The following is a 15,002-nucleotide window of genomic DNA, read 5'->3' on the forward strand; positions in this document are numbered from 1 at the left end:
CATATGATGTTAAAATTTTTGTATCAATTAGCGCATGTCATTGTAAAGGTTAATGATAAGAGTGGTCCATTGTATTTGCCCTTATTTCTGTTCCTTTCATTGTTCTTGCTTCTTTCCGGAGGCTCCAGAATTTCTTCTTTTATCACTGTCCTTTTTGAAAACCTTCCTTTAGCCATTCCTTTCGAATGTCTGCTAGCAACAGATTCTTTAAGATTTTTTGTTGGGTTAAAAAGTTCTTATTTCCATTGCATTCTTGAAGAATTGCTTCTCTGAGTGTAAAATTTGTAGTTGATACTTCTTTTCTTTCAGCCTTGAAAAAACGTGCCATTCCTTCTGATGTCTATGGTTTTAGATGAATAATCTCTTGTCATTCAGATTAGCATTTTTCTGTAGGTAACACGCTCCTCTCTCTGTTTTCAATGTTTCTTAGTTTTTCGTTTTCAAAAATTTAATTGTAATACATCTTGAAGTAGATTTCATTGTGTTTATGCTCTTGAATTTACTCAACTTTTTGAATCTGTGGACTTATGTTTTTCCACATTTGTAAAGTTTGTAGCTGATGTTTCTTCACGTACTCTTTCAGCCTCACTTTTTTTTAGTTTTTATTTTGGGGATTCTGATGACACTTGTGTTGGATCTGTTGGTATTGCCCCATAAGTCATTGAGGCTTTGTTCTTTTTGTCTTCAGTATATTTTCTCTTTGTTGGCCGGTTTGGATAAAGTCTATTATTTATCCTCAAGTTCATTGTTTATATTCTCTGTCTTCTCCACTCGACTCTTGAGCCCATTCAGTGAGATTTTTTAAAAGTTATGTTATTGTATTTTTCAACTTTATAATTTCTGTTTGATTTCTTATGACTTCTGTTTATTTGCTGAGCTTTGCTATTGTTTCAAGAAAAGTTGTAACTGGTTGCTGAATCATTGCTGAATGATGATTGCTTTGTACATCTTTGTCAGATAATTGTAGCACCTAATTCATTTTTTAATATGGCATCAGTTAGTTGTCTTTTCTCAATAAAATAAAATTATGATTTTCCTGTTTGACAGAATGAGTGATTTTCCCAGTTATGGTGCTCTCGATGGTTCCGGTGATGGCGTAATTTTCAGAACCTTTGTTGGGTTATTTTGATCAGCTTGGTTTACCTGTGCTGCTAGGACTCCCACTGCCCCTGCTAGCAACTACTGAGGAGACAGAAGAAGCTTCCAAAGGCTACGATGTTAATGCCTCTATGTGGGAAAAAAGCAGCTAAGGACTGCTGGGATGAAGGGCTTTCCAGGGCTTGTGATTTTTCTGGTGGGTGCCATCCTGTGTCTGAGACATAGAGGTCACTTTCCAGGCCAGGGGGTTTTGTTATAGGATACCTCTTACTGGTGTCTCCCAGCTTGTTAGGGTCTCTGGGTAAGGCTGCAAAGTCTCAGTCTTGGGAGAACACTTCCCTGACCACGTATTGACAGCTTATCTTCCACTTACTCCTCTTTGCTGGTTTTTTTGTTTTTGTTTGGTTGGTTTTTTTTTTTGAGTCGGAGTCTCACTCTGTCACCCAGACTGGAGGGCAGTGGCCGCTCCCGGCCACCGCAGCCTTGATCTGCTGGGCTCCGGCGATCCTTCCACCTCAACCTTCCACATAGCTGGAACTACAGGCGTGTGCTACCACTCCCGGCTGATTTTTTTTTTTTTTTTTTTTGATTTATTGTACAGATGAGGTCTCGCTGCCCAGGCAGGTCTCAAACCCACGGGCTCAAGCAATCCACTCACCTCAGCCTCCCAAGGCGCGGGATTACAGGCTGAGCCACCGAGCCCGGCTCGGTTTTTTTTGTTTTTTGTTTTTAAGGGGCAGGTTTCACAATGGGTTGTCAGTGAACTCCCATGCTTTCGGAGCAGAAATAACCTTCTCTGAGCCACTTTACGCTGCTCATTTGGGAATCAGAAAACACCAGAAGTGTGTTTCCTTCTTTGGTTGGGTGCTGAATTTTAAAATGCTTTGTAAACCATTGTAGTGTTCCTCCAGCCTTGGGGTCCTAATCAGTTAACCTTCCTCTCTCCACCTTTCAGAATTTCCTTTGTATTATTCCCAGGCTTTGTAATTATACTTAGTGGGAAGAAGCTGGAACAGACAAGTCTGCACCATCTTGATCAGTCCAGAAGTCCCCCCTTAAGTTTTGTTTGAAAGTACTCTAAATTATTTCGAGCACTTTACAACATTTGAGCACAGCCAAATATTATTATAACTTTTTTACTATTTTATAAGAAATATGGGAGGTGATTTATATGTAAACTTAAACTTGTGCATTAAGATATAATGACATTTTTGCTCTTTAATCTATGAGCGTTTAGTGGTGAAGTAATTTTCAAGATAGTATTCTGAGGAAAGAATATTAAAATGTTAATATCTTTCACTTCCTAGTGACAAGCTTTCAATGTATTTTTAAATTGATGTTGGTTCCCTTATAAGTTTCCGCTTCTTTTCTTTTCTTTTCGGAGTAGTGGGTGGCAGCGATGGCAATGAATGCAGAGATTTTATCTGTAGAGGTCTTATCTATCAGTGATTTGTGATTGAGTAGTAAAAAGCAATAAGGCAGGGACTGGGATAAGTTTCAGGTCCCAAAGGTGGCCACCTGTGAGTTTGAAAAACAGCACCAAATGGCTAAGCATGTTTGAGAAATTGATTGAGTCGATCCACTTCCATTTTCCTCATGCCCTAATTCCACGATGACTGCAGTTTGCCTTCTCCCACCCTCTTTTTCTTTTCAAGACAAACAGCCTGTGTCCCTGCTTTTGCAATCATCCCAACTTCACTGTGATGTGTCCTCTGTCTACCCCCCTCATCAGAAGTGTCTCTTGTCCTAATATGTGGTTCTAAAGAACAAAGTCGGTGTCTGAGTCTGTCATGAAACTAAATTAAATTAAGTCTATCATCGCCAGTATTGAGAAGATGGTGCTGAACATCTGCACTACTGAGAGCTGTCGTTGACTCAGGCACACTTTGTATTTGAGTATATGATTCACCTCAGTGATGAAAACGGCCTATCAATGTCATTGCTTTAGCTTCCAAATAAGGAGTCAGTCTATCCAATATAAGGAAAACACATACTTCCAAAAAATGGATAAGTCCTACAGGGAGTGTCTTTCCACGTGTTTAATATACAGTTAGTGCTCTTCACAAAAAGTGGCGATACAATAAATCAGTGTCTTTGTATAATGCTAAACTTTTTCAATAATTATTTCATCATCTCAAACAGATTTTATCTTTAATGTATACATTATTCTGGTTTTATTTTAGTGGCGGATGATTTTTGAATGTTATTTCTATAAAATACATGTACTATCATGTACAAGTTAAGGATTGATTTTCTAATAGAAGAGAAATAGACAGGGATCACTTAAGCTTAGATAGTAAATAGTGGGGGGAAATGGTTGGTTAACATGCTTAAAGAAACATCTTTGTCACAGTGGCAATTCTGTCTCTCCCCCCACCCCCCCGGGAGAAAAGGGAATATATTGGGATGGTGGAAGTGGGGGCAAAGTAGATATCATGGTTCTCATACTTGTCTTTCAGATGGAACCCCACTGAGCTGGTGGGTTGGAAGAACCAATGAAACACACACTTATTGGAGAGGTTCTCTGCCTGATGCTCAAAAGTGTACATGTGGATTCCAGGGGAACTGCGTTGATTCTCAATATTACTGCAACTGTGATGCTGACCGGAATGAATGGTGATTTCCACATGATTTCCCTGCACAAAAATGTAGTGTTTATTCCTTAATTATGCATAGTTAATTAAATATCAGACAAGCTGGTACACAAAGGTAACTAGATTAAAGTATGTTCAAGTAAGTTAAAAATATGTTTTGATGAAATATTATCAATTAATATAAAGATTAAATTTCATGACCAAAGATTTACTATTTCACTGTGGATACTATATATTGTGCATTTTGTTTTTTTAAAATAGAAATACCTGGTAAGTTTTTCACTCTCTGGAAATCAAATATCAGTCTCTTGGAAGTTTATTTTAAGTAATCTATCTAGAACTTACCCGATGTACTCATAGCTGCAATTCAAAAGGTGAATTCCTCCAAATATTTGTCTTAAGTGGGTCTGGACTATGATGCTGCATATTCTATCTTTCTTCTAGGAATTCACAGTAAACATTAACACATTAGAACTCCAAAAGGTGCTGCATAAAAGGATTGTGTTTATTTTGTGGAGTGAACGATTTTCCACACTCAATTGACTGTTCTTTAGTATAATACCAAGACTTCAAGAATCAAGTGTTCTATAGACAACACTCCGAAATAACTAATATAGAATTTCAGAGTTTGAAAATTGTGCTTTTAGCTTTCTTTTGAGCAGAAAAATTTTCTCATGTAGGCTGCAACTTTTTTTCTTTAGAAGTTGTCTTTGAGGTTATACTTGGAATGTTTACTGTTTTGTCTTCTTATTTGTAATGTGAATGTGTTTTGAATCTCTGAATTCATGTCAGCAACTCAAAAAAAGTTGTTATAAAGCAACTAGTCTTGTAGAGTGCATTCTTTAAAAAAAAAAATTAATGGTCAATTCAGGTGTCATTATAGTTGATTTGGGTATAAAATAACTAATCTGAGCAGTAATTTGATTTCTGAAAACTGAATTTATCATTTGGACTGTATGACAGTTCATTTACTTACTTTGCATAAACAAAGACTATTTTGCATCACTTAAAAATTGCTGAATTTGAGAAATGCACTTGCAAAGACCGCACATGTCAACAGAATACAGTACTGTGTGCTTGTGTGAAGACTATTTTTACTCTTCCTCAGGTTCAGAGCTGCAAAAATGGTCATAAAGATTTTTGAGTCACTTTTTTTCTTTATTTGATGTACAATTTCAATATAGCTTGAAAAAAATGAATGCAAATTTAGTACAGTAACAGACAAAAATCTGACCTGTAGTTTCAGATTTGGTCACCAGTAATTCCCATGTCTTAAGGAACCTTTCATCAATTAAAACGCCTTCAGAAAAGTTAAGATGTACATTATAAAATGTCTGGGATTACAATTTGATAACATTTATTATCTTTGGCCTCCCTAATGAGATCAACAGCCACTTTCAGATCTCCTTGAAGGGCATCTCTAAGAGATTTGCTTTTCCTCCATTCTGTGACTAGCCCCTAGCTGTCAGGGCTCCAGCCGTCTAGCTCCTGGCTGTTCAGGAGACCTCCCACGTTCTCCATAGGTCAGAGAGGAGAGATTTGGCAGGCAACGTAAGACACCACAATTGTACATATTCTAGTGGTTTTGTGAGGTAGTTTGAAGACCGTTCCCACTTTTTTTTAAAGTTATAGGACTTTTTTTAAAGTTATAGGACAATTCAGTGCATATTTTACTATAGATTTCGCATGTACTTAGGACAATAACCAGAGGAACATGTCACTTGAAGAATACAGCCACCTGTATTGAGTGACCTTCCTGCAAACTGAGTAGCGGGGAGAGGGACAGAGGCAGGGGAGGGTCCAGGTCTTCTGACACCCTTAGCTATATTGCTTCAGTTCACTGTCACTCATGTGACGGACCTGGGCTTTTTTTTTTTTTTTGGTGGAAAGTTTAAGAGGAAAACAGGAATAATTAAACCCCATCAAAATTTCAAAAAAAGGGGATTGTGGGGCTACTTGCTTTTTAAACTTAATTTATTTACTTTGAAGTTTCCAGTAGACAGATCTTAATTAACTGTAAGAATATGATCATTCTGAAATTTCATCATAACTCTCACAGTATATATTTTGTGAATGTGGGCATGTATATGGGAAGGAGCTGGGAATTCCAATTTCTATCTGAATTTTTCAAATAAAATTAATTTTTCAATCAGTTTGTAAAAGTGGAATTTACTAATCTCATATAAAGATTGTATAGATAACATTATAGGTAAAGATGAAAATATCTATATTTATAATAATATTAAGATATAGGTATTGCAACTTTAGTATTAGTTTTTATTGAAAGTCCTTTTTTATAATTACTGATGTGCTTAGTGAGTTTTTCTTGATGGGAAGTTTATAATAAAAAATAGCATTCAGTAATAAATGTAAATTCAAAGCTATTTTATTATCTGCTTATGCACATATCTATGCATATGATCAGGAGTATGATTAATATAAGCTATCAACATTTTTCCATAAGTTATTCCTATAATCAGCAATGCATTCTAAAGCATATTATATGAAAAAATAATTAATGATCAGACAGTACCCCAGTTAGAGTAACAATTTTCTATCAAACAACTATTCACAAATGCCAAAAATGTATTATAAAAACAAATATATTTGAAAGGCACTATAACAATTTAAAATATTGAACTATACTTCAAGACAATATGTGCATATAAATATATTGTGAACAATGTTCAAAGAGAACTATATATTCTCTACAATGTTCATATCACATATAACTCCACTGTCTTAAAAAATCCACAAGTTATTTTACTACTTATAACGATTACACAGGTTAACTGTAATATTATTTTACATCTAACAACTTAAATAGAACTTTTGTATGATTATTTTAGAGACTTTAAAAAAAGCACCAAATAAGATGGTTTAAATATATACAAGCATACACATAACTATAATAAACATGAGTGAACTTCACTAATTTAAAAGCTAACTGTTAGACATTATCATATTGGATTTTTTAAGAGGCTGTAAGCTTGTTTACAAAAGATAAGATATAAACACTAAGTAAAGTTGAAAGTAAAAAAAAAAAAGGAAAATGTTTACCAGGTAAATTCAAATCAAAGGAAAGCAGTTATACTTATATTGTATAAAACAAAACCAAGAAATATTAGTAGGTATAAAATTGGACCCTATCTAATGCTGAGATTAATTCACTAGAAAGATCTAACTAGTTTACACTTGTATGCATCATCCAGCTGTTTAAAATGCATAATAAAGAAAGGATTAACAAAAATGCAAGGGGAAATTGACAAATTACTAGAAGCAGTGGGTTGTGTGCATGTGTGTTGCAGTCTTGCTCTTTTGCTCAGGCTGGAGTGCAGTGGCGTGATCATGGCTCACAGCAGCCTCAACCTTCTGTCTCAGCATCACAAGTAGCTGGGACTATCAGTGCGTGGCACCACACCAAGCTAATTTTTATTTTTTATTTTTTTTGTAGAAGCAGGTCTCACTGTGTTGCGCAGGCTGGTCTTGAACTCCTGGGCTCAAGCAATCCTCTCACCTCGGTCTCTCAAAGTTCTGGGATTACAGACATGTGGAATATTTCACTACATCCAGTGAAATATTTAAACATAACGTTTTGGGGATCAATAAGTGAAGCAGACAAGAATATTTTAATACTACAATTAGCCAACTTGATATTGTTGCCATATACAGAATGCATATCATTCTTAAGCAAGAGAACACTTTACAGAGGAGTGAAATCTTAACAAATTTCAAATAATTATCATGGTAAAAACTACATCTTTAATTATAATTTGAGCCATAAATGAACAACAAATATATAATTTTAAAATCTCATACATGTGCCAGTAAAAGACACAAAAGGAAATGAAATACATACAAATAGCAAAAATATTTGGAAAAAAACAAGACTGACAGATAGTATAGATAACAAAATTGCTTACTTAGAAAATTAAAGTTAATATAAAACATTTTGTTGGGATGAGAGCTCAGTATATTTGTTGAATTTATGACCAATTGAGAAGTGATTTGAATGTTTATAAAATCATAAAATAATTACCATTGCAGAAATTACTGAAAATTATTGCAATATTTATAAAAATGGGAGATTCTGTGGAATAGCTGCAATACTTTTCTGGAAAAAGTATAAAGCTTTATTAAGATCATTAAGGACAAACAAAATAGATGGATTCACTACTATCATTGATAGTATGACTCAGTATCTTAAAGCAGTGGTTCTCAATCAGAAGTAATTTTGACACTCCAGGGGACATTTAGCATTATCTGAAGACGTTTTTTTAAAAATCACAAAGGGAGGGGATTGTTTCTACTGGTATCTGGTAAATGTAAGCCTGGGGTGCTACTAAACATACTGCAATGCACCGGGCAGCCCTGGAACAAAAAAATTGTCCAAAAGATCAGTAATGCTACTATTGAGAAATCCTCTGTTAAAGATGTCATTCGCCTCAAATTAACTTATACATTTGATACAATTTCAAACAATGTCAAGTGTTTGATTTATTTGTGTGTATTGCCACAAGCTGCCTTTAAAACATACGGAAACTAAGAATGAAAGAATAAGCAAGAAAATTTTTAAGGTTACAAACAAGGTGAAGAGACTAGTCATATCAGATATCACAACATTATTTTGCTGTAGTAATTAATGCAGGTTGAATTGGGCAAGAGGTAAATAGATCAGTTAAACAGAAATTGAGAACCTAGAAATTTTTTAGGTGGGTTAGTTGTGGATTATAATAATTATATTATTAACCTGCTCACCCAAAACAATTATAAATATTTTGTTTGTTTGTTTTAAGAGACAGAATCTCATTCTGTCACCCAGGCTGAGTGGTCACAGCTCACTATAGACTCCAACTTCTGGCATTAAGTTATCCCCTGGACTTGGTCTCTCTAAATCCTGGGATTACAGGCATGAGCCATTGTACCATGCCCAAAAGTTAAGGTTGACTCAGAATTTCTCCCTTTTAGCTTTCTTTACAGCCTTCTAAATTTATAGCTGTATTTTGCCTCAAATAAAGTGCCCTGGCAAACCTTAAGTGGTAACTTTTAAAAGTTTTCACTCTCCCTAGAAAAGTATAATATCCAGAGCAAAGGAGTTTTTCAGCAAAAAGTCTTTGAAAGTTCTCTTACTGACTTTTTAATAGTGCTACAAAAGATTATTGTACCTAGAAATGCACCATTTCAACTTTAAATATAGTATAAGCTTCAGAAAATAACACGAAGAAAAGAAGAAAAATGAGATGTTCCCATTAAGAAGTTTTGAGGAAGTCTGGTCCCCTTAGCAGATCTTGAGTACTCTATATGCCAAGATTGGGATCTGCCTGTACCAATAAAAAATTGGTGAAAAATGTTGGCCATCCTTATGCTCAGACTGGGAACACGATGCTTTCCAAAACAACTAGAAAAAAAAAGATCTTATTATAGTGTCTGTCCTAATGCACCTGAGGTGCACTATGGATTCCCCTTACACATTCTGAGTATTCTACACACACTGTCACTGTTAAAAATGAAATGAAAGGCAACTTTTAGGCAAAATGGGTCTTGAAAATTCAAGCATACTTCATGAATAACTAACAGAATTGCATGTCCTCTAGGAGATTATCTTCCTAAAATGGCGATCACAGAAGTTGTTTTCATTATTTTGGATGCCTACCACATGAATAAAAAATTTCCTAGACTGACCTACCTCATTCCCTAGGATACATTTTTCTGACTTGTCTACTACCATTAGTCTACTCCAAAGCAGAGTGATGATGACTTTAGATAATCCATGTTCTGATCTTTTCATAAACATGAATAACAGAGTCTCAACCATGTAAGGCTGTGGGATGTTAGTTTGAATTTTAGAAATAATCTTTCTTTACCATTAAGCATATTTTACAGAGTATTTATTCATATGAATTTATGTATCTTCATAATGTATTACAGATTGCTTCATGTTTAATGGGATGAAAAACGTAATTAATATAGCCATTTTTAAGTTCTAGTTCTTAAATTTGAAACTTTGATGCTTAAAGTCCTTTATAAAAGTTGGTTAATAGGTACATGGTTACAGTTAAATAAAAGGAGTAAGTTCTAGTATTTGATAGTACAGTAGGGAAATTATAGTTAGCAGTAGTTTATTGTATGTTTTAAAATAGCTTGTAGAGAAGAATTGGGTGTTCTCAACACAAAGGAAAGACAAAGGTTTGAGGCCAGGCACGGTGGCTCACGCCTGTACTCCCAGCATTTTGAGAGGTCAACGCAAGGATTGCTTAAGCCCAGGAAATTGAGAACAAACTAGGCAATGTAGTGAGACCTTGTCTCCGTAAAAAAATTTAAAAATTAGCCTAATGTGGTGGCGTGTGCCTGTAGTTCCAACTAATTGTGAGGCTGAGGCAAGAGGATCACCTATGTCCAGGAGGTTGAGGTTGCCACAAGCTGTGACGGTGTCACTACACTCCTTCTAGCCGACAGAGTGAGATGCTGACACATACCCACACACCAATTGCCCCAATTTGATCAATATGCATTGTATACAGGTATCAAAATATCACTGCACCCCCCAAAACAGGTACACCTGTGATATAGCGATTTAATTTTTTAATTCAGAAAACTTTATTTTGCAAATACAAAAGGTTTGCAATTTTCAAGTATTGGTTATTCTCATCTTTTGCCACAGATGTATACAGAGGAAGGTTTTGGAACTGTGCAATTTAAAGAAAACAGTATTTACTAGATTCTAGACAGATTCTGAATCAGAGTAAGTGGCTGACAGAGTGTTTGTCTGTAAATCAGAATACACCTGCAATTGAGGCGTATATAATAACATATACACATAGGCATGTGAATGTAAGTCTAGATATCAACATTTCATACATATGTATAATAAAATGCTTTTGCAAAAGAGTTGATAAATGCCTTTATTTTGACCAGACAAAATATTAATGGTATAGCTAAGACCCCAGGGTCTCCCTACGTCTCTTCAAGGTCTTTTGTATTGGACACAGAAAAGCAAATTTCTTCTCCCAGTCACACATGGCATGATGATGGTGATAACAGTTATTCATATTCATGGCTCCCAATAGGCTGTATGTTTTTAGGGGGCAGAGATGAGACGATGTTTTTTACTCTGTGTCAGTGCCCAGTGTGGTGCCTGTTCAGCAACTCAGTGTCGACAGGAGACAGCATTCCACAGGACGCTTTGACACACGTTAGCCTCTGTGTCACTTATAAGGGTATTGCATTTATTTTAGCTTTACATCTATGGAGTTGGTTTTTCAATGTACAAAGTTAGCAAGGTAACAGATTACCAGCAACCACAAAAGGATTTTTTTTAAGTACTAAAAAAAAAAAAAATGACAAATGAATATTCTGGAAGATGGATATCTAAATCTAGTGTGACTATTTATATTTGTAATTAATAATCGTTTAGATATTATCCTGAAACTAATTTTAGAAGAGAAGTTCCATGCTTCATTGTCTCGAGAGTAGCATCCCATGCTTGCAACTTGACCACCCTTCTCGATGTGCCTCCTTTCTTCTCTGTGGTCATTTAGATCAGGAATTGGCAAGTGAGACAGGAGTGGGTCAGCTACTGCCTGTGGGTCCAGTCCAGCCCACTGGTCGGTTTTCGAGTGGCCCACAGGCTAAGATTGTTTTTTTACATTTTTAAATAGTTGAAAATTAAAAGAAAGACTATTTTATGATGTATAAAGCTCGTATGAAATCCAAATTTCAGTGGCCTTACATGTTTATTGCAACACAGCCGTGCCTGCTTGTCACTATCTGTGGCCTCTTTCACACCTTGATGCCAGAGTTAACAAGAGGCTTCATGGCCCACAAAGCCCAAATCACTCACTGCGTGACCCCTTACCGAAAATGTTTGCCAATTCCCAATTTAGATCCAGGTAAAGACGTCTCTGTGCGCTCAAGATGTTGAAAATGTTTCTAAGTGTTTGGTTAGGTCCTTTCATGTCTGTTTCAAATTGCAATAAGAGCTCATAGTTACTTTTGTTTGTGTGTTCATCAGAATAATTTTAAGTGTTTCGGTGGTTGTTTTATAGGACCAGTGACACCATAGTCCTTTCCCACAAAGAGCACCTGCCGGTCACTCAGATTGTGATGACAGACACAGGCCGACCACATTCTGAAGCAGCTTACACACTGGGGCCACTGCTCTGCCGTGGCGACGGTAAGTAGTGACGAGAAAAAGCTTTGTTCTCGCAGCACCATGTTTTGGTTATAAAAGAGTAGACAGATGCTCTTGTTTGGGCCAGAGAGAAAGTGAGTGGCAGTGTGGAGACCAAGACGAATAATAAATACAAACACATGGTCTGTACTGAAGATCTATATTTTTCTTAATTAAGTGTTAGCTTATCTTTGTTTTAACTTATTGGTTGACTGGATTTGTTGCCCATTTATTGTTTTTCTGCCAGAACAGTCCCTAAGCAAAGTGTTTCCCAAATGTGTGAATGCTTGGGAATATTTATTCATTGCCCTTATACTCTTCAGACAATGGTAGTGGTAGAAAATGATCGGATCACACTTTTCTCTTTGTGTATATGCGATTTCACCGTTGTGTGGCACTGAGTGTTACAGTAATCTTTTTTGCTGCAGCGTTTTCATTCATGGTTGGATTTCATGGTCCACGTTCCCTCACCCACCCAGCACTCACTGGCACTGTGTTCTCAGAATCCGTTCAAGTCTGTGAGAATCTACCTATTGCTCTAGTACATGAACAGCAATTCAGCTAGAAATAACCTTTTTCCCTGAGAAAAACGTTAACAGTGTTTCTTATTTACTAGCATCGTATGCTGCTGTGGAGAAGTCTGACACTACGTTTATTTTGACTTCCTTCTCTGCTTCAGTATGTGGAGGTTACTGCTGAGAGAGACAGTCCAGTAGGGACCTTGAGTATGCCTGCACATTCCTGTGGAGAGTGGCAAATGGTGCGGCATTTCCATCCCCTAATACCAAGCAGTCTCTCTAACCAATTGTACAGGCAACTAAGTAGGTCAGAGAGAATACAGCATCACTAACCATGACTGCTCACTTGTCAGAGAGGAAGGGGACTGACTTGTTTGCTGTTGCTGAAAAAAGTCCTGGACACTTGTCCTGGGTTTCTCATCTAAGATGCAACCCTACAGTGTGTGTGGTGTCCTCCTGGGCCCATGGATCACATCGTCCAGTGGGTTTGGAGATTAAGGGGAATCCATGCTGATATTCTGAAGCTCATGCTATTTGCAGTGCTTTGAGTAATAAGGTCCTTTTTGACTCTGACCCAGCAATTCTGCCTTTTGTAGCAGCTTGTATGAAACTGTGGCAAACCAAATTGCTAGCTTGCAAGTAGGGTGAAATCTGACTCTTCACGTTCTTGACAGCTATGTTATCCTTCAATTTCAAGTACTTATCCAGAATATGCCTCAGTGTTAATTAGTCTGTGTTAAAATTGCGTGTGCTTATTTTGGCCTAGATGTTCTTTTCTCCTTTAAGAAGAATGGTTGAATTGTGCTTTGAATCCGTTTTCTTGTTTCATGTGTTGGATTCTCTGCATCTAGGACTTAACTTCGACTTTTCTTCCTTTGCTTCCCATACATTGTCTGTGTTTTCCAAGTACTTTAACCTCTTTCTTTTTTCTCTGCATTCAATGTGATTACCCTAAGCTTTTCCTCAAATCTAAGTAATTTAATATCAGCTGTGTTAATTCTGTTTCTAAATATTTCTCATGTATTGATTATTTCTATGATGATTCTGAGTCTCCATGTTTCCTTAAAAATCTTTTAAAATCTATTTTCCAATTATCTAAATCTTTTTGGCTCCTGTTTTGCTGGATTAGTGCAAATATTATCCCCAGACTATGAAGCTCTTACAGGAATTTTCCTTCACTAGAGTCGTATTCTTTCAGATTAGCTTTTTGGCATCTGTATGCTATGATTCATCTTAATTTCCTTTCTTTCTCCATTCAGTCTATCTTGTATATGGTCCTTTCTTCCTTCCTCTCTTCCTTTCTTCTATCCTTCCTTCTTTCCTTTCTTTCTTTTTCTCACAGTATATTTACATAGTGGCTGTGCTTTTTCATCTTGTTTACACCTGTAGTGATCAGCTGTGTTCAGACATTTCATTTATTTATATATAATGCAGTTGAATTCTACTTGACATCTGTCTCTTCATAATCAGATACATATTTCTTCTGTCTTCTGAACTGTAATTATAGGACTAGAATTTGTTATTCTATCCATTTTGTTCCTCTCAAGTTGGTAAAGGAGGGGATCTGTTGAGTTGGATCTGATTAACTGGCTATTCTCTGTGCTGTTTTATCTTCAAGCATTAGTGTAGTAAATGTCCTGTGTCAGGTGTCACACAACAACATGGAAGGGGTATGCTGTGCTTATTTCAGGATGTCTACAGGCTTCCAAGTCTCCCCACATTCCAGTATTAACACCAGAAAACCTGGACCTTTTTTTTTCTGACTGTTGAGATTCTGACATCAAGCGCTGGTTGGTAGGGTCTCTACATTTTAAAATTTTTTCCTAGATTATTTCCTCACTGGTAAATCACCTCAGCCCTTCACATTTTCTCTCCAAATGTGAGTGTATTTGAGACACTCTTCAGAATACTTCATTCACCTTCAGTTTCTCAGCAGGACTTCTCTGACAGTGTAGCAAAGAGCAAGTGTGATATTTAAAATAGTCCTTTCAACAAAAATTCCTCTATCGCTTCCTTATCTCTTTTCTTTCCTCTTTTTTTTTTCTCTCTTTGTCTATTTTCCTTAAAACAATATTTATTGATTCCTTGGAACAGGTAGGACGAGTGGGACCTGTAAGCCAGGGCCATGGAGGCATTTCAGGGGTCAGGAAGTTGGTTGCACACAGGAAATGAGCAAATATGTAGATACACCGAGGATAATGGGAGTAGTTTTCTCACTGAGAAGGGAGTTATACAAATGGGAAGGAGAAGGACTAAAATGAATCTTGTGGTGCTGAGTTGGAAATGGAGGTATCAGTGTGAGCTCATGGATTTTAATCTATGTATAATAGATAAATATAGAATAAATATTTTAAAAAGTGTGTGTGTGTGTTTGTGTGTGCGTAGTGTGGTATATGAATATGCATATTTACTGGTTTTGTCCACTGAGAGAACCTAGAAGCAAGGACACCCTAGTAGATATCCAGCATGTAAATCTGGGTTTCTAAACACCATTTTCTGTCATTCCCCACTAAAAGAAGCCACAGCTCCCTGAGAAATGGCTGATTCCAGAGATGGGGCACAGAAAATGTAACATGTGCCTAGATAATTTGGTTGTGACAAAAAGTAATCATAATAATAATA

General features: G+C 36.4%; 1 protein-coding gene across 1 annotated transcript in view; it reads left to right on the forward strand.

Moving 5' to 3' along the window:
- LOC103271083 (contactin-associated protein-like 3) overlaps positions 1-15,002 on the forward strand; it is a gene marked incomplete at both ends in the record, with an annotated part of 78,739 nt that overhangs the window by 39,105 nt on the left and 24,632 nt on the right. Inside the window, 2 exons of the mRNA XM_021716139.1 lie at positions 3,558-3,714; positions 11,738-11,865. Coding sequence (XP_021571814.1) covers positions 3,558-3,714; positions 11,738-11,865 — 285 coding nt within the window. The remainder of the gene's footprint in view (positions 1-3,557; positions 3,715-11,737; positions 11,866-15,002) is intronic.

Source organism: Carlito syrichta, unplaced genomic scaffold, assembly GCF_000164805.1.
Source record: "Carlito syrichta isolate Samal-C Ts95f unplaced genomic scaffold, Tarsius_syrichta-2.0.1 Scaffold28710, whole genome shotgun sequence".
Classification (NCBI taxonomy): domain Eukaryota; kingdom Metazoa; phylum Chordata; class Mammalia; order Primates; family Tarsiidae; genus Carlito; species Carlito syrichta.